We start from the raw sequence: 27,916 nt of genomic DNA, 5'->3' as shown, positions 1-27,916 counted from the left end.
CCCTAATAAGCCCCATAATTGTTGAGTATCTAGTGTGAATTCTGCTGGCCATTGCAATGAACTACCGAACCCAGCAGAGTGTCATGAGAGGGACAGTTGGTGTCAGAACTGGTAGAGATGGCGGAGAGAGGAGGCATGTCTGACCTCCGCCTCATAGGAATCAGACTTGAGCTGTTGGCCTTGATTCTCCTTCCACCTCGTGAAGTTACAGGAGGTCAGACATTGCGCCCACATCTTTTTTACAGGGAGATAGCCAGACACAGGCCATACAACCTGGAGATTACTGTCAGAGGGCTCCATTACTGGCTGCATTCATTTCTTAAGAAGCCCCAAGATTCCTAACTAAGAAATGTGGTTTATGATGAGCAAACAGAGTAAACTGGCAGTTACCAAAATGTGATCCATTAGGGCTGATTCTTCAGGTGTGCCATATCTAATCTGGTAGTATTAATGTTTACAATATTATAATAGTTATATCTCCGTTTAGGCAGATGAATGATTTATATATAATCTTTTAAAAACCACTGAAATCATACTGATTTTTCATCAAGAGTAGCATCATTTAGCTCACTTAGTCTGCAGCAATGGTTCTTGGGCAAGCGTAGGTCCTGGTTGTCTGTCTGTCCAACAGAGTTCCCTGTGGAATTTTTTCAAAACACACATGCTGAGGCCCCAGGGATTCAGACTGAGGACTGGCCAGCATCTGTATGTGTGTGTGATACGTACGTGTGTGTGTGTCCATGCGCAGCCAGGAAACATTACCCATCTGTCCTACGCTCCCCCTCTCCCCAGAGACCAGTTGGGAAGGGGACCATTAGCCCGTGGGTTTTTCGGCTCAAGGTGTTCAGGTTTCCGCAGCTGGGCTGCTGAAGCAGTGCTGGTTTAGTACCTTCTACACTTCAGCACAGATCTGTGGCCATCTTTGTTTTCTACATGCTGCTGTCACCGTCACTTCCTGCAGGTGGAGGTCTACCAACTCCATGAAGGAAAGACTGACTCTCTTTTGAGCAGAGTAAGTAGTGATGCTATCCCCTAGCACACTGGAGACAGCTGGCAGAGCACACTCCATTAGGCTGAACTGCCTCCAGCAAAAGGGAAGCTAGCTCCTTGGAGGTGAGCAACAGATGAAAAACCTGAAAGACCACAAGTCTAATCTCGGACCTGCTACTGACTTGCTCTTTGACCTTGGGCAGGTCTCTTCCTCTCTGTACCTCAATTTCTTCATCTGAAAAAAAGAGAAGTATACTAATGCTGTTCCTACAAGAAGAATTACACATTACAAAAAATGGCTATAAAATACACTTCAAATCGACCAAAGGGTGAGGCTAAAATACTGATACAAATATTAGAGCTAGCCTAAATCTCAGCTTACCTGTATCCCTTAAGGAATACATGTTAATTAAAAAGAGTCACGCCGGAGAAATATGCCTCAATTCCTAAAGTAAAGCCACCCCACTCTAAGTGATTCATGGTAAGATAGCACAGATCTTGAAAGAAAACCTGTGAAGAAGGGGGTGAATCCCGTACCTCACGCGTTATCCTTGGCTTTTAGTGAACTGGTGACCACACATTATTTCTTCTTCCACTACTTCCTTTGAACATTAAAACAGAAAGTTTTTGTAAAGGTTGCTGCTATCTTCAGGTTAAAACCCCATGGACACCCAAAGCTTCAAGTGGTTGGCCCCACCAGGAGCCACAATTAGCAAGCAGAAAGTCATCTTGGGGACTTTTACTGGCAAAATCTTCATTTTTTTTTTTACAGATTCAACAGCCAACATGCTCTAAGTCAGGAAGTGCCACCATGACATACACAGTGACAGAGGGCCATCAGAGCCATCCCTCCCCTCCTGCAAAGCCATCTGTCCCACCCCCTTTTCTAGTCTGGCCCCCTGCCCCCAGATGCTCAGTGCCCTGGGTTCCTCTTTTTAAAAACAAACAAAAAACTTGTGCGGAAAGACATCAGTCCCTGGCCCAGCAGTGAACTCTGTGGCAATTCTGTTTGAAGAACTGACTTTATGCATTCTTACTCTGGGAAGCTCATCATCTCATAATTGTAAAGAAATAAGTCTAGGCTGATAATTATCAAGAAGTCAATGGTGGTTAAGGATAGAAGATGGGTCTTCGAGAAAAGACAGCATACCGCCAGATGAAGAAAAGGCTCGAGGCTTTCCAAGCAGGGGAGGGCAGAGTGGGCTTGGGGATTTGAACACATGGGTCATATTTAATTGTCATTTATTAAAGAGCTGTTTGCCAAGAAAAAAAAAAAAAAAAAAGAGTGGCAAGAAGGCCAGACGGCAGTGTTTCGCGATCTCAGGACTGCTGACATACCGGGGAGGGTAAAGTCTTTGTTGTAGAGGGCTGTCCCCTGCATTGTAGGATGCTCAGCAGCACTCCTGGCTTTTATACATTGGATGCCAGTAGCAATACCCCAGTGTGACAACCAAAAATGTCTCCCTTTGAGGAACGCTGCTACAGAGACCAGACTGTGGGGAGTAAATGAGTGTTGATTTAATTGGGCATAAAGGACCACTAATACCATCTAGAAGGGTAGTGGTGGTGACTTATTTTCCATGCGGGAGAGCCGGGTTCGATTCTGGGACAACGTGCCTCATGCACAGCCACCACCTGTCTGTCGGTGGAGACTTGCCTGTTGCTATGAAGCTGAACAGGCTGCAGTGGGGCTTCCAGGCTAAGATGGACTGAGAAGAAAGGCCTGGTGATCTACTTCCCCAAAATCAGCCGATGAAAACCCTGTGAAATCACAGCAATGCCATCCACAACCAACTGGAGGGACGGCACAGGGCCATGCCATTGCACCTGAGGTCACCGTGACTCAGAGGCAGACTCAATGGCAACTAACAATTACATCGTTTTAAGTGACCCTTTATATTTCCAGTCTTACGTAACTCAGCACACCTAAAATTATTTTCCTGAAAACCTATTCCCTTCTCCTAATGCCTAGGCTGACTTGTTCTTAGACGCCAAAACTCTGGAAGGAGCTGATTAGGCTTTCTCCCTAGACTCTTTACTTGCTATAATGAAATGTCTCTAGTTCCTCTTTTATTTCTTCTGGCTTTTTACTACATCAAGCCCAATATACCATTCTAGCCCTGGATCAGGGCAACCATTTCCTGGCCAGCCTTCCAGGCTCCAAATTCTTGTCTTTGTAATCAGAGAAAGCGTTCTTTAAAAAATCACTCAAGGCCATTTCCCATCAACAGCAAGTTCCTCTTGCTCTCGTTCAAAATTCTTCGTACTCTGGAAGCATGCTATCCAAACGAGCTTATATTTCACTGTTCCCCTCAACATGCCCCTCAGTGGAGGCCACTAGCTTCCCAAGGTGACAATCACTGGGCTGGCCACTAGTCTCTAAGATAATTTTACCTATCCAGTAATTCAACAGGAGTGCAATGTTGGAGGGGTAGAAAGATGGGCAGAGATCACCAGGAATCCATTCTAGCAGTCTAGAACTAAGATTTGGTCTGTGACTTAAACAGATCTCCTCTTTCCCTGGAGTCACCTGGAATTTCAACCATGTTATCCATATCCCTGAAGACTAGAGAAAATTACAGGTAATCTTTCAAAATCCCATTGGTTGACTTATGCTCACCTTGTAAGAACTGTATTGAATTCATCATGAATTGCTAAGCAAGCACAAATTTATAATGTATTTAAAATATAATCGACCCTAAAATTTCATTTTGTTCATTCATTCAACAAGTTTTTGTTGTTGTGTCTACCATGTACATTTAAAAAAAAAACAAAAATGATGTAGCCAATTTTTATAGGATTGAAAGAGGGCAAATAAATAAAATTTCCACATTTCCTCTGGTTATTTAATAATTTTGGGTTAACTGTTGGATCTTTTCCTTTCCACTTTTTACCAGCTCCTATGAAGTTGCAGTATTAGTGGATTGGAGTTTTTTACTTCTTTAATTTTGTCCTGTATGTCACCTGTAAGGATTAGAAAACAGTGAAATTCTCCCAAAAAAGGAGTAGTAAAAAACCTATACATCTCATCAACTGAAGGATCAGTGCTACATACGATCAAAGCAGTTGGTAAGCAGAGGGCCCTTAAAGATTGCACACACGCCCTTCAGGAAAACTTCAGTAAAATCAATGAGGTTGAATACCCTCAGACAGGCAGCAGACATGAAACAAGAAATGGCCTTGAGGATAAATAATAACGTTCTCTAAAATCACTGAATGAACCCAACTTCAATGAAGAAGCGCCTATCTCCACAGCTGTTTTCAGGACATATATGTGGCAAGCGGAAACAGACCACCATAATGACTTCCTGTGGTGCCATGGTGTGCAAGTGACTTGCCACACAGCTTGCCACGCCGTATTAATTCACTGAATGCTAACATGCTGCCAACACAACAACATATCCCAGCACCAATCTGCTGAACAGTAAATTCAAAAACATACACAATGACTTGACTGAGAGGGTTTTAAATGTGGATAAAAAATACAAAACGTCTGAACTCATCTGATCCACATACGTTCTCATGTGAGTCCATGGGGATTTTCCAAAAAGAGACTAAAGGTCTCACTCACCTGCATAAACACACACAAAAGAAAGCAATTGCAGGTGGTAGAAATTGGTAAGAATTTTTGCAATGTACACGATAGATATATTTAATCTCACTTAGTGGTAGCATTCCAAACTGAAAACAGGTATTTCTATCATAGGTAGGAATGGGCAATGTCAAAGATGTGGGGTACTACAACCTGGAGGAACACCAAATACATTCTGCTAACTGCCAGATCACTAGGTCACCATACTTACAGAACATGGAATGCCTGAAAGCATCCCACCCAGTCATTGCCTAATTGCAGCCCGCTCCTCGCAATGTAGTTAGACCATAGAGATTTGCAGAAGAAAACGAATGCTACTACACACAGGTTGGAATGAAGAAAAGAGGCTCCTGGTTCATCAAAAACATTGTGCCCTTCATTACAAAGATAATATTTTACACCTAGTTCGTTAAGTAGCACCTGGGGCCTTAAAAGCTTGTGAGCAGCCACCTAAGACACAACAGTTGGTCTCTAAAGAAGCAAAAGAGAATGAAAGAAATCAAAGGCTCCAAGAAGAAACAAGTCCATGGGACTAAGAGCCCAGGCGAACCACAACCGCTACTAACCTAGGCCAGAAGAACTAGATGGTGCCCAGCTAGTACTACCGGCTGTTCTGACCATGGACACAATAAAAGGTCCTGGATAGAACAGGAGAAAAATGTAAACCAAAACTCAAATTCCTAAAAAAGGTCAGATCTACTGGACTGATAGAGACTAGAAGAACCTGCAAGACCACCACTCTAAAGAGTGAACTTGGAATTGAAGCTATTTCTGCAGGTCACCTTTTAGCCAAATAATAGACTGGCTTATAAAATAAACAATGTCACCTGTGAGTAATGTGCTCCCTTAAACCATTAACTATATGAGACCAAACAGTCAACATTTACGTAAAAGCAACGATGAGAAGGCAAGGAAGGGAATAGAAGCTATAACAATGGAAACAGAACAAACAGAATGGAAATAATTAGAATGCTGACACATTATAAAAACTGTAACCAATGGCATGGAACAATCTGCATAAAAATTGTTGATGGGGAACTTAATTTGTTCAACATAAAGAAAACCAAAATCCTCACAACTAGACCAATAAGCAACACCACTATAAACTGATCCACAATCAACGCCCATGGAAGCAGCAGTCAAGAAATCAAATGACATACTGCATTGGACCAATCTGCTGCAAAAGACCCCTTTAAAATGTCAAAAAAGCAAAGATGTCACCTTGAAGACTAAGGAGGGCCTTACCCAAGCCATAGTATTTTCAATTGTTTCATATGCATGCAAAAGCTGGACAACGAATAAGGAAGACCAAAGAAGAACTGATGCCTCTGAATTATAGTGTTGGCAAAAAAATACTGAATATACCATGGACGCCAGAAGAATGAACAAATCTGTTTTCGAGGAAGCACAGCCAGAATGTTCCTTAGAAACAAGGATGGAGAGACTATGTCTCTCATACTTTGGACATGTTACCGGGAGGGACCAGTCCCTGGAGAAGGACATCACACTTGGTAAAGTAGAGGGTCAGCTAAAAAAAAAAGGAAGACCCTCAATGAGATGAATTGACAGAGTGGCTGCAACAAGGGGCTCAAACATAGTAATGACTATGGAGATGGTGCAGGACCAGGCAAGTGTTTCGTTCTGTTGTACTTAGATAGGGTCTCTATGAGTCAGAATCGACTGGACAGCACCTAACAGCAATTTGCTGTGTAAACTTTCACCTAAAACACAGTAAACTATTGTTTAAAAAAAAAAAAAAATTGTTCTTCTTGCCATGTCAATCTCAAAGTGTTTCCCACCTTACTTAGGTGTTTTTTAAAGGGCATTAATCCCATTTCAAACCTGGTTTGACCCTGCCTATCTTAAGAGATTGCAAGCTTAAAACATGGCAATAGGATTTGTTATTAACTTTCCAGAAATGAGGGCAGTTAATATGTAATTAGCTAGTTGGGTATTCTTGCAGCTCATAGTAAAACTCATTATTACATTTTTAGTTACTAGGCAGTAATTTAGTTTGTCCTTAATGTCAGAAAAGAATAATGAGATTAACTTCATGTGATTACAAGCTAAGTAGCTATGTGTGGAAGAGTTTACCTATACACAGTGATCACAAGCAAAGAAAGGGAAAACAAATCAGGGTTGCTTGTCCATATAATCAAGACTGAGCCCTTAAACTACACCCCGAAGAAAGCAGAACATAAGTGAAAGCTGGCCTTTACGGTCACACCTGGCTGGCTCATGTCCCTCAACCCACAAAGCTGGAACCATTCCACGGTTCTAATGCTGACCACCAGTGAATGCAGTATTGGTGATAAATTTCCAAATTGTTCAACCCATAAAGACATCATTTTGCTATGTCTAGCTAATTAAGCTCTTGAGCCACCTACCACCACCACATCTGAAGATCTCTAAGCCGAAAGACAATGGAGGTGGGTCACAGAGCAAAGTCCTGTGGAAGCCATCAAATCCCAAACTCACCTATTGTTTCTTTATCTACTGCAGATGGTATTTCTCACATAGTACTGGAAAGAAACTGCTCTACCTGACCTCTGCCTAGGGGACTCATGACATCCAGCTGTTCCAGAGGCAGGGTGAGTTCTGTGATTCCAACATGGATGGGTCAACACTGAGTTCTCAAGCCTCTCTGAACTGTAGCTGTTGGCCAATCAATCACCCATGCAGACAGATACATGTATTTCTTGTCTGTGTAACTATGCTAAAATGCCTAGAAACATAGCATACACTCACCAATACAAAGCATTACTTTAAGATAAATTACCTTTAGCCAAAATTTGAATTGTTGGGGAAGGTTCAGAGGATACCTGGCTGAAAAGGAAGATGGGGTAACTATTTCCAACATGGGAGAGCTTTAATTCATTAGACCACAGCATAAACCAACCCAAACACATAGGACTACCGAATAAATTTGTGTTTTAAAATTTTTCTAAATGTCTGATAAAAAAAAAAAAAATTAGCATCTCTTGTCTAATCTCAAGGCCCTGAAGCATTCCTTTGGTTGTAGTCAACTTTTGTCTGTTTCTGATTCCACAGATGACTCTCTTTTGTTAGCAACCCCATGCAAAACAGAACGAAATACCGCCCAGTCCTGTGCCATCCTCACAATCATTGCTATGTTTGAGCCCCTTGTTGGAGCCACTGACTCGACCCATCTTGTTGAGGGTCTTCCTCTTTTTTGTTGACCCTCTACCAAGCATGATGTCCTTTTCCAGGCACTGGTCCCTTCTAGTAGCATGTCCAAAGTGACACGAAGTAAGCTGCCCAATTTTATAGGAAAACTATGTCTTTCACTTCACTTGCCTACAACTTAGTCCACAGAATATGGAATTTACCAAATCAGTCGAGAAATGAGTAAAACGAAAACTGGACAGAGATAAATTCCATTTGCAGGGTTTGAGTGTACATGGCCGAGAACGGTGGGAGGTAAAATCTGCATTGTAGGCAAGGGATCTGAGCCCAGGAGTCAACTGTGGATAAAATATATTTTGGACTAAAAGAGAAAATTGCAAAATAAAAAAGAAGCTTAAACAGCTACCTGTGGCTTAATGAACTTGTCATCTCTCCCCCCATCAGTCCTTAAAATTAGCCGTTTAGGAAACTGGACTCCAGGCTCCCCCAGTTACGAGCTATGATTCCTCATGCAGACCTGCTGCATTTTAAATCTTCCAAAGCTTTTATCACTGACCTGGAAAAGCAGGAAGGGATGTAAAAAAAAAAAAAAAAGGATGCTATTGTGCAGGAAGCCAAAATGAATCCACTTTGTGATGGTATCTGCTACTTTCCTCTGAATGTCAGGAGAGGAACAATAGATAACTTCATATACTCAGTAGACAGCATCCTGATGACAAGCATCTTTATAAAATTAACCACATTACCCACTATAATTAGCTCTCTTGCAAGGTTAAATAATATAAAATTTTAAATTACTGAGTGATTAAACTACAATTATACCAATTTTGAGCTTTGGGATGAAAAAAATGCATTTATACTTGGCAAAGGAAAACAGGATAAGAACAGAAGCAATAATGAGTCAAATGGGCTACCAGAAATCAATCATCTTTTGTGGGTGGCAGGGAGAATACAGGACTAAATTTCCTATTAACATGAACATTATTTAATATCAGGCTTCGATAAATGTAATTTTGAAATTTCAACTGGGCACTATTGTTATCCTACAAATATGAATATCCACTGTATGATATCTACCCTGGGGAAAAGTTAATTGCCAAAAATTTTCACAAGCAGCTCCCTGCTCCTTACCATATTATACGGTAGAGATGCTGAAACAAGCTCTGGTTGCCAGGCTATGTATTTTGCCTTACAGTTGAATATTGTGTTAACATGCCAGCGTTCTCCTGTTAGTTAAAAAACCAAAACCAAACCCAGTGCCGTCGAGTCGATTCCGACTCATAGTGACCCTATAGGACAGAGTAAAACTGCCCCATAGAATTTCCAAGGAGCGCCTGGCAGATTCGAACTGCTGACCGTGTGGTTAGCAGCCATAGCATTTAACCCCTACGCCACCAGGGTTTCCTAACAGTTATCTGGTATTAATTGTTTTGGTCCTTTAAACTAAGATTCTTTCAAGAATCACTGCAGGAAATAGAGTGATTCAGAATTCACCAACAATGAACCAACCTTCAATGCCAGAGACATTAGCAGTTTGCCAGTAAAAATTCAGCTGAGGTCCCAAGATTAGATAAGTCTAAAGGAAACCTCAAAATCATCTGAACCAACCTTTCTGCCAGTTCACTCTGACCAATGAGGTTTAATTATCGTTGCTTCTTAAATGCTTTGTAAGGTAATATAAGAATAGACTCTAACGTTTTATACACATGAAGAAATCTTAGTCAAGTTGGCCTTCTGCTTTAAAATTTGTTCTGAACTTCACACACTGCTGGTGGTGGTGGTGTTAGGTGCCATCAAGTTGGTTCAGGTTCACAGAGACCCTATGTACAGCAGAATGAAACACTGCCCGGTCCTGTGCCATTCTCACAATCGTTGCGATATTTGAGCCCATTGTTGCAGCCCCTGTGTCAACCCATTCTGTCAAGAGTCTTCCTCTTTTTCGCTGACCCTCTACTTTACCAAGGATGATGTCCTTATTCAGGGATCGGTCCCTCCTGATAACATGTCCAAAGTACATGAGATGAAGTCTCGCCATCCTTGCTTCTAAGGAGCATTATGGCTGTACTTCTTCTAAGACCAGATTTGTTTGTTCTTCTGGTGAGAATGTGAAATGCTGCCAACACTTTGGAAAAGTCTGGCAGTCCCTCAAATGGTTAAACGCTGAGCTGTCATATTAGCCAGCAATTCTACTCCTCGTGTATACCCCAGAGAAAGGAAAACATGTCCACTCAAAAACCTGTACATAAATATTTATAGCAATGTTATTCAAAATAACCAAAAGGTAGAAACAACCCAGATGTCCATCATTCGATAAACAAAATGTCGTATATCCATACAATAGAATGTTATTCTGCAATAAAAAGAAATAACTACTGATACATGCTACCGCTTAATGAACCCTGAAAACACGTTAAGTGAAAGAAGCCAGTCACAGAAGACCACATACTATACGGTTCCACTTACATGGAATGTCCAGAATAGGAACATGTATATAGAAACTAGAATAGTGATTGCCTAGGGCTGGGGGGCGGGGGGGTCGGGTCATGGTGGAAAACGGGGTGACAGGTAAAGGGTATGGGGTTTCTTTTTGAGGTGATGAAAATGTTCCCAATTTGACTGTGGTGGTGGTTGTACATTATCTGTGGATATACTAAAAACCATGAATTGGGCACTTTAAATGGGTAAATTGTACGGTACGTGAACTGCAAACTCAATAAAGCTGTTATTTAAAAAAAAAAAAATCTGTTCTGCAACCTAAGGTCCTTGAGAATTAGCACACCTCTTTCATAAATCTTTTCTGGTCAACGGTAAAAGAATCAGTGAAACTAAAATCCAATTTACTTCATTGTAATTGGAACCAGCTTGCAGTATTTTGATATGTACATTTCTAAAATGTGAATGTACTTTAAGAAAATACATCATTACATCAGATATTCCAGGCAGCCTGCCATGAGGCACTTTTACCAAAACCATTTAAAAGAAAGCCACTTAATCAACCTCAGAGTATACGTTCTCTCTTGTAGCCTCATTTCCTTTTAAGCCATTGTCTCCCTAAAATGCCCGTGCTAAATGGAATTGGGCAGGATTGATCCATTCATTAATTCAACACTATCTGAATCCTTACTGTATGTACCAGGCATTGCTCTAGGCACTGGAAATTATATACACATATACATGTATGTAAGTGTGTATGTGTATGTATCTACATATGGACAAGAATAAGACAAAGTCTCTGCTCTAAGGGAGCTTACAATCTAACAGGGTAAGATAAAAAAAACACCGATTCTAAAATTTACTTAAACAGGGTACTGTGCTGTTATTTTAGAGTGACTAGGAAGGAGCTTGTCTGAGGAACTGATGTTTGAGGTGAGGCAAGAAGGTATCAGCCACACACAGATCAGGGAGATAATTCCAGGGACAGGAAAGAATTCTTGCTTAGTAGAATCAGGAGAGAAAAAACCCAACATGATTAACCGTGCGCTGCTGGCGACTGACCTTCCTCAGGGGCTGTTACTCACCATCCTAGACCAGGGATGTCTGTGATTAGAACAAGATGTCTCACCTACCTTAAGCCATTACAAGGTCTGAGGACTCTTCAACAAGAAGCAGCTATACCTGGCAGGCCCCAGCTAAAGTGATTTTCCCTTCTTCCTCTGTACCTTTCTCAGCAACCATTACCTGTACTACTCCTTTCAACCCGCACTGGTAAGAAGCACTATGCTGGCAGTGCTGGGACTTACAGACAGATCAGACATGTACCCTGGGAGCCCTTAAGGCAGGAAAGAACCTAGCAGCACAAAAACTATGAGCATAAACAACTAACTAAGGTAGAAACGGAGCCCTGGTGGAGTAGTGGTTAAGAGTTTGGCTGCCAACCAAAAGGTCACCAGTCTGAATCCACCAGCTGCTCCTTGGAAACCCTATGGGGCAGTCCTACTGTCCTATAGGGTCACTATCAGTCGGAATTAACTCAACGGCAGCAGGTATGGCTATGGTAAGGTAGAAATAAAAGCGGGCCACCAAAGAGAGATATAAAATGCAGGGGTGTCCCAAGAACACTTTTAGCTGAGGTCTCGGGAATCTTCAGGGGGGTGAGGGCAGGACAGCAGGGAGGCTGAAGACGGGGATAAAGTAGGGGGAAGAACAAGACTTATGTCTTGTATTCCTAATTAACTTTAAATTAGCTGAAATATTTCAGCTCCCCAAGCAAGTTATAAGCTCAAGGAGAGCAGGTCTGATACTCCTTGGTACTCAGCATAGTGTTTTGCAGAGTTGGGTAAATTATTTGTTGGTTTGCTCTAAGAAATAAGATGCCAATTTTAGTACTGAAGGTAAGGCTATATTACCCTTAACTTTGTTTCTGAAGGAGGTTTTGGCCTTTAAACAGATGATTTCCCCAGACTTCTGAATTCATTTATCTGATTTCAGAGGGCCAATTCTAGGAATTTTACCAAAACTAAGAGGCATTACATATAAACACGTATACAATGTGCTTCTAAATATACACACATATAAAATGTTTGCATACATGCTTCTGTGTGTGCCTAAGTCTATCACTGTACCTTAAGTCTAGAATCTTACAAAATGACTTTAAACTTGCACTGTTAAACTGACTGTGCACTTAAAAGAAAATACTTTTTTCACTGACCAAGCTTTCCCGTTCGGGCCCTCAAAATCCCTTCCCATTCCCGACAACAAAATTGTCTTAAACCAGAGAAGAAAAGCCAAGCAACATTTTTTTAGGCAGTGTCTCAGTATCTCCCCAAAATATTCCATGGCCAAACTCACCATAGAGAGCTGTCCAAGTTTGATTAATTACATCTAGACACACAGTTCCTGACCTGAAACAGATGGAAAGAATGGCATTTTTTTAAAAATTAGAAAGTTAGTTGCATTTATCTGGCAACTAGTTTTATTTACCAAGGAAACGTACTGAATCGTAATTCTAATAGATTAAAGGAATCCCAGTTGAGGAGACGCACGATGAGGAATAGAGTGTTTACAAAGGTCTTATGTGTCTTCTTACAGACTAAAAGGGAAAACAGTCACTATACAACAGGGAAACCAGACAACACCTTAACCAGGGGATCAAAGTTAACACTAGCAACAAGGGGGACACAGACCTCATATGCCTCCGAATGCATTCCCCTGAGAGGGCGCAGTCTCACTGTCATGGCTTTCTGGCCATGAGTGCATACCTTGGATCTAGTCATAAGGAAACATAGGACAAACCCAAATTGAGGGGCATTCTATAAAACAATTGGTCTATATTCTTTCAAAATGTCAATTTCATAAATGACAAAGAAAGGCTGATGAACTGTTCTGAACTAAATAAGATTAAAGAAACATGACAACTAAATGCAACGCGTGAGCCTGGGCTGGACACTGTACTGAAAGACAAAAATGCCATGAAGTACATCACCGGAATATGGCTGTAGATTAGATAAAAGGTGGTGTATCAACATTAAATTGCTGAATCTGACACAACTGCGCTGTAGTTATATAAGAGAATATCCTTGTGGTTAGAAAATATCCACTAACGCACTGAAGGACAAAGGGGCATGATGTATGGATATGACCAATTCACACAGTATTCGGAATACCTCCTGTGTGGGTGTGTGTGTAACAGCAAAATTTAGTGTCATGACAATAAAAAAACCACAGTCCAAATGTACTACAAGTAAAAAATCAGATGCCCTGGTATCACATTTTTAAACAGTAATAAAATATTAGAATGAAAAAAGACATAATTAGTTTCCAGAACTAAAATGAAAGTAGAGTTATTCATCTTTGCCTCTCAAGAACTCTCAAGAAATACTCTAAGGGCTGAAAATAACAAGTGTGTATACTGAATGCAGATCTCTGATTGTGTCTACACAGAGACCTGAGATGTGGAATATTACCAAAATTAGCTGGATGGCAATGGAAAAAACTAAGCAACAGAATTTGAACTAACTGGTTTAGAATATCACATCCCTGGTCTGTATAGTTTAAGTGACTCTTCATATTGTCCTACTCCTAATAAAATTCAAAAAGACTAATTTTGAGGTTTTTTTTTTTTTTTTTTTTTCCAATAATGGCGAGCAGTTGCTGCTAACATTTAAACATTTTTAAATAGTTACTTACGCTTCATCAATGTTGGGATGGAAAATTTTATTCATGAATCCTGTAAAAAGAGATGTTTATTAGCAGCAAAAAGTATCCAGAGAACAGTTAAAGTTCAGCCCCTACAAACAATTTCAGTGTTGGAAAAAAGGTGATAATACCCATAAAAAATTACTTTCAGCCCTAAATCTTTTGATACTGGTAAGACTATAAAAGACTATCTTCCTCCTGACAGCTCTAATTACTTAAAATACATCAGAGTCCTATAAATCAAACGAGTGAACTTAGGGAGCAATTAAGCTTCCTATACAAAAGAATCATAAAAATAAGTTGTTTTCTGGGCTACGAACATACTTGTCAATAGAGACTTTATATTACTAAATGGCTTTATAACTAGGGTCGTGATAAAGCTGAAGAAAGCTCACTTTGACTTCACCTCCCGAGTTTTATTGTTCAATCTCTAAATGCGGAGGTTCTGCATGCAGACTTCTCCTTTTGTAGCTCATTTACCGGCACCGTTCTGATACACCATGTGCGGAACGTGAATGAAGCTGTCGAAACTCAAAGGAGTACCCCTTCCAAACCACAAAGGATTTCGTAAGAACAGAGACCAAAATATTTCCTTTAACTCTAGTCTACTCATTCCAGGAAACCTAGTTTTGATTAAAATTGGGCCAACCAAGAAATGAGTCAGAGTGAATTTTTAAAAAAATTTCTGTAAGGTAGCTATATCTGTCAGGGATCGAAGTTCTTAAATTTATTCCTAGAAAAGCAAGGAGCGACTTTAACAAATACACTGACGTTTACATTCCAAGGAGAAATTAATTTATTGTCTGAATTAAAATCAGTGATTTGTTCAGTTTACAAATACACAAACGATATTCTAAAGCAGAGATTCACTGTCAAAGCTGTCCTTTTGTCATTCTTGGTACCTCACTTCCTTTTAGGACTTCCTTATTCCATTCCACACTTTCAGTAAATTGAAGTTCTTTCCTAAGATGGTCATCACAATCACTACATCCACCCTCGACCCCTCCCACCCACCCCCCAGCACAAGTTCTCTTTCGTTCATTCAAAACATACATTGTCAACACCTACATATCAGCCATTGTGCTTGCTTGGGGTACAAGTAAGATGGTCCACTATTCTTGAGGTCACTGTGTACGGTGGGACAAGAGAGACAAAGAAATAACTGCAGTGCGTACAGAGTGTTGAGACGGCTAGAGGGAGGGGTCTCGGTGGGAAGGGGAAGAGAGGAAAGAGGTTGTGGCACTGGAGGAAGGTCTCCAGAATGAGCTGGTAAAGAGGCTGTCTCCAAAAATCTAAGAAACTTCCCTCAATGAGACAATGGGGGTAAGAGTATGAAAACCCCAGGTATATTCCAGTCCTTGCCTTCTCTAGTCATGCCAAGTGCCAATCATGTTTCTAATTTTCGCTCATATCTTTTGTTTTTTTATTGGAGAGTGGCATCTGGGGTCTTAAACGCTAGCAAATGGCCATCTAAGATGCATCAGTGGGTCTCAACCCACCTGGACCAAAGGAGAATGAAGAACACCAGAGACACAAGGTAATTATGAGCCCAAGAGACAGAAAGGGCCACATAAGCCAGAGACTACATTGGCCAGACACCAGAAGAACTAGATGGTGCCCAGCTACCACCAATGACTGCCCTGACAGGGAACACAACAGAGAATCCCTGAGGGAGCAGGAGAGCAGTGGGATGCAGACCCCAAATTCTCGTAAAAAAGACCAGACTTAATGGTCTGACTGAGCCTGGAAGGACCCCAGAGGTCATGTCCCCCAGACCTTCTGCTAGCCCACGACAGGAAACATTCCCGGGGCCAACTCTTCAGACAGGGATTGGACTGGACTATGGGATAGAAAATGATACTGGTGAAGAGTAAGCTTGGATAAAGTAGATACATGAGACTACGTTGGCATCTCCTGTCTAGAGGGGAGATGAGAAGGCAGGGGGGTCAGAAGGTGGCTGAATGGACACGAAAATAGAGTCGAGGGAAGGAGTGTGCTCTCATTATGGGGAGAGCAATTAGGAGTATACAGCAAGGTGTATATAAATTTTTGTATGAGAGACTGACTCGATTCGTAAACTTTCACTTAAAGCACAATAAAAATAAAAATAAAAATAAAAATCTTGTGTTTTTTAAGTAGCTTCATGCTTTATCTACTATTATCGGGAGTCCACGCAATGTTTGATTTATTCTGATGCAAAAAGAAAAGCCCTTTGAACAATTACTAATTTTTCATTAAGGAAATGAAAGACGGTTTGAAGCCTGGATTTAAGAGTATGTGGTTTAAAGAGAGAAAACTAAGCCAATGGAAATGTTCACGTCTTAATGTCAAGTGGAAAAAAGGCAGGATAGAAACTTTCACGTGACCCTAGAAAAATGCTAATACACGTGTGCCTGAAGAGACTCACGTGAAGATATTCATTGCAGCATTGTTCTTAAAAACCAAGGAACAAAATGGATAAACTGTGGTAAATCCATATACTGGTGGTCCTATACAGGGAAAGGTAATGAACTTGATCGACATGTATCAACTTGATGAGTAAAAAAAACCAAGTTGCAGAATGAAGTTTATAGCAGGATACCATTTAAATAAAACAAAGCAATACTACATATTCTCTATGATAACAAGTAGAGAAAATTGTACTGGACCAACATATACCAAACTTACAAAAGTAACTCTTTCAGGGAGGGTACAGGGTGAAGGTCACCGTGGGAACAGGAAATAGGACTGGGAACGGTAGTAAAAGATGACTTTTTCTATAACACCATATTCCTTTTAAAAAGAGACAATATGCTTAAGTGTTATTTGCTTTTTTTGGTTTTTTCTTCTTAATGCACACATAAGAAGCTGGAAGCAAATGTTTACAAATGGTATCAGTGTTTAATTCTTACTGGGGACACTTTCTGCTGTACTTTTCCAATCCCTACACACCCACCCCAAATCCTGCCTTCCCTATACCAAAACTAGGGTCACAGCAAGGAAAAAAGGCTAGAAGAAAGCAGACAAGTATTAACAGTAGTTATTTCTGGTGGTTCCCTCCCCCCCATTATTTCTATTTCTACTCTTCTGGCTTTTCAAAATTTCTACAATATATAGCTGTAATAGCTGGAAAAAAGTAAACTTTCAAATAAAAAATTATAAACAGTATCAAACATTCTAATGTAGACCTAATTATACATTGATTAACTAAAGCAGAATCCTTTTAAGGGAACCAAAAACAAACAAAAAAAACCTAACACACTGCTGTCAAGTCAATTCCAACTCACAGCGACCGTGAATGACAGAGTATAACTGCCCCAAAGGGTTCCCAAGGGTGTATATCTTTATGGAAGTAGACTGCCACATCTTTCTCCCGCAGACCGGCTGGTGGGTTTGAACTACCACCTTTCTGGTTTGCAGCTGAGTGCTTTATCCCCTGTGCCACCAGGGTCCCTCCTTTTAAGGGAAAGAGTCCCGAAATTGATTATTTGAAATCTCATCTTTTAAATACTCTTGTGTTATTAATATAAACTCAAAACAGAAAATCAGAAAATGCCCAAGTTATGAAGCACGTGGCCCTCAAGATTAGTTATAGAGAATAATACACCGCTATCCCAACTGCCAAGAAACTTTCCAAAGAGTGGAAAACTTTAACATTTAGCCACTACATGGTTTCCTTCCAGAGACTGGTTCTACTACGTGAAAAGCATTTCGCTTGAAGCTACAATTAAGATTTAAACTTTGCTGTTGCTGCTTAAAACCCTGCCTCTGCTAGAACTCTCCAAACAAATAGCTGGTGAAGCAACAACTACGGCAGAAGCTCCCGGTGCTGGCTGCAGATGAGAATCGCCAGGAGAGCTCTTTAGAAAACAAACGCCATGTTAGAAGGCAGCAAGTGTTATGGCGGAAAACACAGTGAAGAGGAGGAGCAGGGAAGGATGGGGTGGGGACTGCGTTTTAAATGGACGGCCATGAAGGCCTCACTAAGAAGAGGACATCAGGCTGGAAGGGGGTGGGGGCAAGCCACCCCGGCCCCTGGGTCTGGGAAGGGTGTCTGTGTAGCAGAAACAGCCAGGGGCAAAGTGCACCAGGAGCTGGCCCGATATGTCTGCAGAGCAGCAGAGCGGCTGGTGAAACTAAAGTGGCAAGTGGCGTGAACACGGGCCAGGAGCCTAGGAAAGAGATGTCAGCAAGGTGATCTGTATGCGTGGGCCCTTTAGGCATGCTGGCTTTCACTGGGTGAGACAGGAAGCCACTGAGCCTAGAGCTGGAACAGTGATAAACAGACACATCCTTCCACTTTTATTACAGTTTTTTTTTTAAGACTTGAATCTTAAAATAGTGAGGTGTTCCGGGGGAACAGCCCCATCAGGTCACGGCATCTCAGCGCTGGGGAAGGACAATGGGAATGGCAGATCTCAGGCAAAATGAATAGGGCCATCTCTCCTACAGCAGAATCATTGCTGTTAGTAGTTGCAGTCGAGTTGATTCTGATTCATGGCCACCCCATGGGTGCAGAGCAGAACTGCTCGTAGGGTTTTCAAGGCTGTGACTGTTCGGAAGCAGATCACCAGGCCTGTCTTCCAGGACACCTTCTGGGTCAGTGTGAACTGCCAACCTTTCAGTTAATAGTTGAACACTTAACCATCTGCACCAATTTGATGTTGGCTTAAAAGTATAGGTGAAGGAAACAGCTACGGTGAAAAGAGCTTTAAACATTTATCAAAACACTCTCTGAAACATTAAGGTGCTGTTCTCATTGTACAAGGTCTGGAGATTACATTTGGAATCAATATGGTCTCTACATTGTTTTTGATCAAAACTAGATTTGGCTTGCTTAAAGCCAAAGTAGTTTAATAGAGAGGGCCAAAAAGAACTTAAGTAAACATGTCCTTCAGCAATAAATGGGTGGAGCCCAGCCCCCAGTGCCCCTGCTAAGTATAAAACACCATCTGGGATACCGGTAGCTCAAAAGGCTCTAGGATAGAGAGCAGAATCAGACTGGAAAGACTCAAGGAATAAACAGGGCCTGGATTCTAGTGCCAATTCTGCTATTAACTGCAGGCCTTGGGCAAGTGACTTCACTTCTCTGGACTATAAAGAAACCTGTATCTAGTTAATTGGACTATGTAATTTCCAGAATCTTGGTTCTTCACATTCTATTTCCAAAGGTCCTATCAGTTCTAAATATCTAGGATTTACTGACAACGGCCAGCACTCTGAGAACAGAGGACTTAAGAAGAAACAGACAATGGTTGAGCCCTTGTTTTTGTTGTTCGTTGCTGCCAAGTTGATTCTGATTCACGGAGACCCCGTTTGTGCAGAGAAGAACTGCACGAGGGTTTTCAGGGCTGTGACCTTTCAGAAGCAGATCACCAGGACTGGCTTCCGAGGTCCTTCTGGGTGGGTGTGAACCACCGACCTTTCAGTTATAGTCCAACGCTTAACTCCTGCACCACCCAGGGACTCCTATATGCACCTTTTCTAGGTACAGACGTGCTCTGGAGAATACAATCCAGAACTACCAACACAAAGACTTGCTAAAATGCCACAAAATCTGCTGACTCCTCCAAAGTGGGCAGAAAGTTATAACCTGGCTTTGAAGAACAAGAACTGCCAGAACAACTTTACTAAATAAAACAAAACAAAAACTTTCTGGACTAAAATGATCCCTTCCTATAACAGACTTTTTTTTTTTTTTTTTAAACTTAAGTATCCTGGCTTTTATTAAGAAAATTACTCAACATTCTCAGTGATACACGTTAATGTAGAATTTTGTGAGTGGCCTACTGACATCCTCACAGAATCACTTTTTGTTTTTACTGCTATTCTATGATTTTAACTGAAACACCCCCTTTCGATATTTAGATTACAGGAGATTTTTAAAAAATATCCCCCCTCCAAAAAAAAAAAATTTTTTTTTAAAACCTTGCTATTTTGAAATAATTTCAGGCTTTTAGAAAAGTTACAATAGTGTATTAGTTTCGTATGTCTGCTGTAACAAATCACCACAGATTTAGTGGCTTAAAACAATGCAAACTTATGATCTTACAGTTCTGGAAGTCAGAAGACCGAAATGGATCTCACTAGGCTAAAATCGAGGTGCCAGCAGCAGACCTGAGTTCCTTCTGGAGGCTCTCAAACAGAATATGTTTCCTTGACTTTTCCAGCTTCTACAGCCAGCAGATACCAAAAAATCAAACCCATTGCCATTGAATCAACTCATTGTGACCCTACAGGACTGGGCAGAATTGCCCCATAGAGTCTGTAATCTTTATGGAAGCAGACTGCCACATCATCTTCCCGCTGAGCGGCTGATGGTTTTGAACCACCGATCTTTTGTTTAGTAGCCCGGCACTTAACCAATGAACCACAAGGGCTCCTTAACCAGCAGATAAATCCCATCCCCCCACCCCCCCCAAAAAAATCTGTTGCCGATGACATGATTGCAACTCATAGTGACACTACAGCTTCTTCAAAATCTCCCTCTGACTCTGCCTTTCCTGCCTCCCTCTTTCTTTTCGAAGGACCCGTGTGATACACTGGGCTAACCCAGATAATCTCTCCACCTCAAGGTCTTTAATTTAATCATATCTGCAAAGCTTCTTTTGCCATGTAAGGTAATGTATTTATAGGTTCCATTTATAAGGATATGACATCTTTGAGAGCCATTATTCTACACAACACAAGAAATAGAAAGAATTCTTTCATACCTTTTATCCATACTTCCCAAATGTTAACATTTTACATTTGCTCTATATTTTTTGTTCTTTACCTCTCTTTACATATACAATGTTTTTCTGAAGCTTTTCAGAGTATATTGTAGACATGATGCCCCATTACCCTAAATATTCAGTGTGTATTTATTTCTTAAACACAGGCACATTCCTATATATAATTACCAAAAAACGATCAAAATCAGAAAATTAACATTGGTACAATACCATTATCTAATTTACAGATTTTTTATTTTTCAGATTTTGCCAATTGTCACAATAATGTCCTTTACAGCAAAAGAAAATCCCAGATCATATGTTCCACTCATTGTCATATGTCTTTAAAAAAAAAAAAAAAATCTCTTTAAGGCTCCTTTAATCTGAAACAATTTTTTTTTTAATTTTTATTGTGCTTTAAGTGAAAGTTTACAAATCACGTTAGTTTCTCACACAAAAACTTATCTACACCTTGCTACATACTCCCAATTGCTCTCCCCCTAATAAGACAGCCTGCTCGCTCCCTCCCTCCACTCCCTCTGTTCATGTCCATTTCACCAGCTTCTAACCCCCTCTACCCTCTCATCTCCCCTCCAGGCAGGAGATGCCAACATAGTCTCAAGGGTCCACCTGATCCAAGAAGCTCACTCCTCACTGGCATCCCTCTCCATCCCATTGTCCAGTCCAATCCCTGTCTGAAGAGTTGGCTTTGGGAATGGTTCCTATCCCGGGCCAACAGAAGGTCTGGGGGCCATGACCACTGGGGTCCTTCTAGTCCCAGTCAGACCATTAAGTCTGGTCTTTTTATAAATTTGGGGTCTGCATCCCACTGCTCTCCTGCTCCCTCAGAGGTTCTCTGTTGTGTTCCCTGTCAGGGTAGTCATTGGTTGTACTCGGCACCATCTAGTTCTTCAGGTCTCAGGCTGATGTGGTCTCTGGTTTATGTGGCCCTGTCTCTTGGACTCATAATTACCTTGTGTCCTTGGTATTCTTCATTCACCTTTGGTCCAGATGGGTTAAGACCAATTGATGCATCTTAGATGGCCGCTTGCTAATGTTTAAGACACCAGACACCACTCCCCAAAGTGGGATGCAGAATGTTTTCTTAATAGATTTTACTATGCCAATTGACTCAGATGTTCCCTGAAACCATGGTCCCCAAACCCCTGCCCCTGCTACTCTGGCCTTCAAAGCATTCAGTTTATTCAGGAAACTTCTTTGCTTTTCCTATACAAGACTTTAAAAAAATTGTTTAAATAAATATCCAAAGTAAGTAAACAGAAAGGGACATATATCTCCTTTAAATTTGTTCTTGGACAGGCTGTGGGTAGCACTTCTGTCAAAGCCATTTACATTCTGGATAATGATTCCAACAAAGGAACTTCTGGATGATGGGGGCAGGGTGACTGAGAAAGAACAGGCCAGGAATTCAGAGGAGGATGGTTCTCAGGACCGGGCCTGTTTGCCCTGGCACGTTCTCTTTCCTTTTGGCAACGCTATCACCACACTAATGAATACGTCTGCAACAAGAGAGTTTTCCCAACACTTGTTTCCATTCAACCAGGAACTATTTTGAAGATATTTTAAAAAGAACATATTTTGAAAACAGCTTTTATGGAAACACGGTAAGTGGAAACAGCAAGTCATTTTTAATCTCAGTGATTTAAGATTTTATTCACTACCAGACATTTTCTAATATATTTCAATGGCCTGGCCAGATAGATTCAGGGTTCCTTTGTTTAATCTTTTGGACAATTATTCTCTGGCACGGCTCTAGCATTTGCAGAAAGAAGTGGATGAACAATAGAAACAAATGTTTAGTTAAAAAGCCTCTGTTCGGTGTCCTCTTTGACAGAAGTGATTTATAATTCTGGAGGAATCTAAATCATGCTTGGTTGATGTAAAATCATACATCTTGACTAAAAACACAGATTGAAATGGAAAAACACGCCACGCTTTTGCTTGTCCTGCCCCAGTACGCAACGAATATCTTGACCCACAGGCTAAGGGCAGAGAGAGAAAATAAGAAATAACACTGTGTCAAGTCAAGCTGGAAACGAACTTTTCTTTCAGCCTGTTTCTGCTCCCAGTCCTAGGAGCGGATCTGCAGGAAGTTGTACACATTTTTGTACAAACTTTTGAGTAACTGCTGATGTTGGGGTCATATGTAAATAAGAGACAAAAATTCATCTTATTTTCCACCTTTGTTTTCTTATTTGTGAGGATATTTAGCAATCAAGTTTGTGGGTAGATGAAATATAACCTGGGCCAATCACCTACCCAGAAATTCCACCCAGAATAATCTCGAAGAAATAAGAGGTCAGACAAGTGACTCAGGAAATAAGGTAAATCCACCCTTAGGTAAACAGCTAAAACGCAAAACCATTAGCTATGTCCCAGGGACAGCATAAGCCTGGGCTGCAAATGGTTAAGGCAGCTATGATTGATGCAATTTAATTATAAGCCTATGAGTTCCTGTGAGAAAAAGTGAATACATTAAGTTATCCTGATATTTTGTCTTTAAGACAAATGCTCACATAAAGTAAATTATTCAGAAAAAAGCTGATAATTTTTTTTTAAGTAGGCCAAATTGTTTGGTAACCCCGGTGGCATAGTAGTTAAGTACTACAGCTGCTAACCAAAAGGCTGGCAGTTCGAATCTGCCAGGCACTCCTCGGAAACTCTAAGGGGCAGTTCTACTCTGTCCTATAGGGTCACTGTGAGTTGGAATCGACTCGAGGGCAGTGGGTTTGGTTTGGTTGGTTTAATTGTTTAAAAGGAGCTCTGGTGGCACAGGGGTTAAAAGCTCCGCTGCTAACCAAAAGGTCAGCAGCTCAAACCCACCAGCTGCACCCTGGAAACCCTATGAGGCAGTTCTACTCTGTCCTATAGGGTCACTGTGAGCTGGATTCTACTTGACAGCAATGGGTAATCATTAAGAGATATTTATTGAAGATTGCGTCTTCTCTTGCAGTATCTCAGACTGTACATTTTTTACAAGCAGTAACTTAGGATCTTGGAGGGAAACTAGTTGAGCTACCCCAAGCTCTCCTTTCCTACCAGGTGACCAGATTTGGGGTGTTCCAGCTGAGATGACAGGTAGCGGTGCCGCCAGCTTCACTAGCAACAGCCATACTGCCAGCTTTGCATCTTACCTCAGACAGCCAGGCTCAGCCCGTGGCAGCCTGCACCCGGGCAGAAGTCTCTTCAGAGAGCTGAGCCTTTCCTACTCAGGAGAGCTGGACCTGGGCCGGTCTCTTCTTGGGTGAGGAACCAAGGAAGGAGCTCACTGTCAATGCCCTGTGTCATGGGAACTTCTGAACTGATCCTGTGTTTGCTCAGGAGATCTAAACTCAACAAGGGGTCCTCTTTTCTGTTTCTTCCTTTCTCTCTGATAATATGGAGGCTGAGGAATGGGCTGGATGGATAAGAAAAGTTCATTTATAACTAAGAAAAGGTGAAGTGTTATCCTTCAACAGCATAACCTTTCTACCAACCTTGCGGATTACCAACACCTGCAGCCTTAAACCTATTCTCCTGTAGTTTCATTTTTAGAAGACCGTAACCTCTTTCCTGCCCCCATAATTTATCTTCTCAGTCTCCTGATCTAACTGCGCTGTTTGAGTCAGCCAGTATTTATTTCCATGGTCAGAGTACAGAAGTACTGTACAAGAGTACAGTGTAGAAGGGTGCTTTTGACTTGGAATCACAAGACCCAAACAAGGTAAAGTCTCTACAACTCTTATTAAACAAAGTAGGAGTTAAAAGACCAGGTTCCAGTCAGGCTGCCTAAGTTTAAATCCTGGCTTCACTGGAGAAGCTGTGTGGCCTTGGGCAAGTTACTAAACTGCTTTGCCTGTCCCCTCACGTGTAAAACCAGGTTACCTGATGATATCTATACAACACTGGATTGCCATGTAAGGCACAAGGAAGCGCTCAATAATGTTATCATTACCTTAATGAACTAGTAATTTCATCTCACGTTCATCTGAAAAATGAAAATATCTGTCCTACATATCCATCTCTCTTAACTCCTTAGGAATTATCAAGAATATCAGAGGATATTTTGGTTATGGGATATTAGGTTTCCTATAACCCCATCACACTGGAAATGGAAAATACAGTTACTTTAATATTTATCATTAAAAAGACCATTCTGACTGCATTTCGTATAGTGGAAAAAACACTGGACTGGAAGCCAGAAGGCAGCCTCTCCAACTGGTCAGCAGTGATATAGCTCTGCCTCTCTGGGTCTCACTTTTCCCATCCTTAAAACGAAGCCAGTGGACTACATGATCTCTAACGCTCCTTCTAGCAGTACAGTTTTCACCAACACCAGGAAAAGGAGCAAATCTTAAACCGTGTGAACATGTTCTTCAAAGGCAACTAAGGCATTACTCTGATTTGTTTTTAAAAGAACTTCAGTTTAACCAAAGAAAAAGGAAGCCAAGAATACATGTTTTCATTATAATACCAAATCCTCAAGGGAAAGAAAAGAATTTAATGCCAAAAACATGTCAGAATTAAAAACCACCTCAAAACCTAAAGGTCACCTACTACACTTATAGTAGGAACTAACCTAAACAGCAAGTTAGAAGGAATTTTTATATGCAAATGGAAAGATTATATTAATTATTGCCAAAGGCAGAATTATAAATCTGGTAGAAGCAAGCATATGCAAAGGCAGGGCTACCCTGAGGGGTGGCCTGGAGGAGGGGGAGCCAACGTACTATTTCTACTCTGGCTGATACCAAGACAAAGTTCGATACCAATCAGAATGATTTAGATATTACAGACTGCTAATAGCGGGTCTTCACATTAATAGGACCACCTTGACCACTGACCGGCTGCTTTTCTCACAGAGAACTTAGGGCACCTGGCCTCTAAGGTCTCTCTCCACCCCAAAGCCTGTCCTTTGTAGTGACATTTTAAGTGACCATACACACTACGCTCCCAACACTCTGGCCTCAGTTCCTTAACCTTCTCCTCAATGACCTTTCCTCTATTCCATTTCACTCCACACTGCCCAGGACATACCTTGAACCTTGTGAACACTAGAGACAGCTCCACCTCCCAAAACCACCAATTCAGACATCCCCTCTCCAACCACAGTCTACTGTCCTTCCGCCTTGCTTCCCAAAGTATATCCCACCCATGAACAATTCTTTCATCTGTCAGCTCTAATCCACCGACTTTCCCACTGACCCGTCTTCTTACTTAATTCTGGATTTAAGAGTCAGCACCATCATCAATCTCTGGCAATCCTCTGCAAATTCCTTGCTCTCTCCCCCTCTAAAATGGCTGTTCAGCACAACTCTGGAGGAACCCAATCAGTTACATTCTCTATACTCGGACTTGAGGATGCCACTAAGTAGGCATTCATTCATGCATTCACTCAACAAATATTCACGCATGTCTTCTATGGAATAGGCAATGCATCAGGCCCTGAATACTGGGGGTGTAGGGGAAGGGGGCAGAGGTTGTTAGCAAAACAGACCTGGGACTTCCTTCATGGGGAAACCCTGGTGGCGTAGTGGTTAAGTGCTATGGCTGCTAACCAAAGGGTCGGCAGTTCGAATCCACCAGGCGCTCCTTGGAAACTCTATGGGGCAGTTCTACTCTGTCCTATAGGGTTGCTACGAGTCAGAATCGACTCGACAGCACTGGGCTTGGTTTTTTTGGATGACTTATTAAAATTGTGCTCACTAACCTTTTGTGGGCTCATCACCACCTATAGCCTTCCTCTCTCATTTCTCTAGTAGCTTGCTCCTCCAGCCTCCAATGGCTTTTACATTTTACCATTATTTTGCATACCTCCCACTCCTTTCCCTCACTTTGCTTCCCCATCCCTCTTTCCCAGTTCTCACTTGCAGTTAACAGCTTTGCCCATTTTCTTTGAGAAAATGGGAGCCAATCAGCCAGATTCCTTGTTTTCCATGACCAATTCTAAAATCTTTCCTGCATACACACTAGATTCTCCTGCCTTCACCAGCTCGCTCAAATGGTTGTGCTCCTCTTCAGCACTAGTTTTTTTTTCTCCCTGCCTTCCTTCTCAAAGGCTTTGCTCCTTCAGGCATCCTCCTGACCTCCAATATCATCAAGCTTTCCCTCTTTTCTAGACTACTCCCTACAACAAGCATATAAACATCCTTTAGAATCTCCCGTTCAAAAAATGAAAAAACCTTCCAGCCTTTTATCTTCCTTTAGGTACCATTTCTGTTTGTACGCTTTCCTTAACACAGGCAATTTTTTCAGAGCAATGGAGGTTTCTCAACCTCAGCACCCTGGGCTAACAAAAGCAACAGCTTTAGAACTAGCTTCTTTTCCTGACCCTCTCTCTTCTACCACAGCACCAAATGAAAACCAAACCCGCTGCTGTGGAGTCAATTCCGACTCATAGCGACCCTGTAGGACAGAGTTGAACTGCCCCATAGAGTTTCCAAGGAACGCCTGGCGGATTTGAACTGCCAACCTCTTGGTTAACAGCTGTAGCACTTAACCACTACGCCACCAGGGTTTCCTCCCACAGCACAGTGACCACTAAAAAAACAAATGAGATTGTTTCACCATACTGCTGGAAACCTTTCAATTATTTTTTTCCATTACATTTAAAATAAAATCCAACTCTTTAATCTGGCCTACAAAGTGTTCCAGGACCTGGTCCCTGCCCACCACTGGGACCCTCCAGCTCATACCTCTCTCACACCCAGCCTCGCCAGCCCCATTTCTCTTCTTGGAGCAAGTGAAGCTCCTTTCTGCCTAGGAGCCTCTATACTCGCCATTCTGTCTGCCCCCTTGATCATGGGGATCAGGACTGGCTTCTTTTTTTCATTAAAGTGTCAGCTTTCATTTACTTTCTCAGACAGGCCCTTCCTGAACGTCTGATCTAAAGTAGCCAATTCTATCACAGCAGTTTCCTGCATAAAGCTACAGGACATTTACAACTGTTTTATCTTCTCCCCATGAAGACTCTGAGTGCCAAGAGAACAATTTGTTCACTTCTATATCCCTGGCACCTAGAATAACACCTGCACACAGTAGGTATTCAATAAATTTGTGGAATTGATTAGAAGAAATTATGTGGGACATATCCATTGTCTGAGAAAGCAGATTCTGACATAGCTGCCAGACATAATTTTTTAAAAATCTATCCTGAAAATTTTCATTTTCAGAACACCACTGAAATCAAAGCTTCTGACAATGGCTTACACTCTCATAATGTTATACTTTTTTTTTTTTTTTTTACAAATTTTCTTACTGGAATCTTTTTTCCTCTCTACCAGAATCCAAAAGACAGAGATCATTACACATTAGAAATTATTGGACTATAGGCAGTCCCCGGGTTATAAACGTCCGATTT

The 27,916-nt window shown here is 41.4% G+C and overlaps 1 protein-coding gene across 6 annotated transcripts in view; it reads right to left on the bottom strand.

Moving 5' to 3' along the window:
* Positions 1–27,916, bottom strand: part of UBE2H (ubiquitin conjugating enzyme E2 H) — a 109,330-nt gene that overhangs the window by 16,824 nt on the left and 64,590 nt on the right. For 4 of the 6 annotated variants that reach the window (XM_049894583.1, XM_049894584.1, XM_049894587.1 and 1 more), the window contains 2 exons: positions 13,856–13,895; positions 12,518–12,570 (listed from right to left, as the gene is read on the bottom strand). The exons of 1 other annotated variant lie outside the window; for it this stretch is intronic. In XM_049894583.1, the coding sequence (XP_049750540.1) occupies positions 12,518–12,570; positions 13,856–13,895 (93 nt within the window). Of the gene's footprint in view, positions 1–12,517; positions 12,571–13,855; positions 13,896–23,711; positions 23,975–27,916 lie in introns of all 6 variants that reach the window. One more of the 6 variants, XM_049894588.1, reaches the window with a different exon arrangement.

This window comes from Elephas maximus, chromosome 8 (genome assembly GCF_024166365.1).
Source record: "Elephas maximus indicus isolate mEleMax1 chromosome 8, mEleMax1 primary haplotype, whole genome shotgun sequence".
NCBI lineage: Eukaryota > Metazoa > Chordata > Mammalia > Proboscidea > Elephantidae > Elephas > Elephas maximus.
The sequence above is the reverse complement of the archived record's forward strand: the minus strand, read 5'-3'. Positions and strand labels throughout refer to the sequence as shown.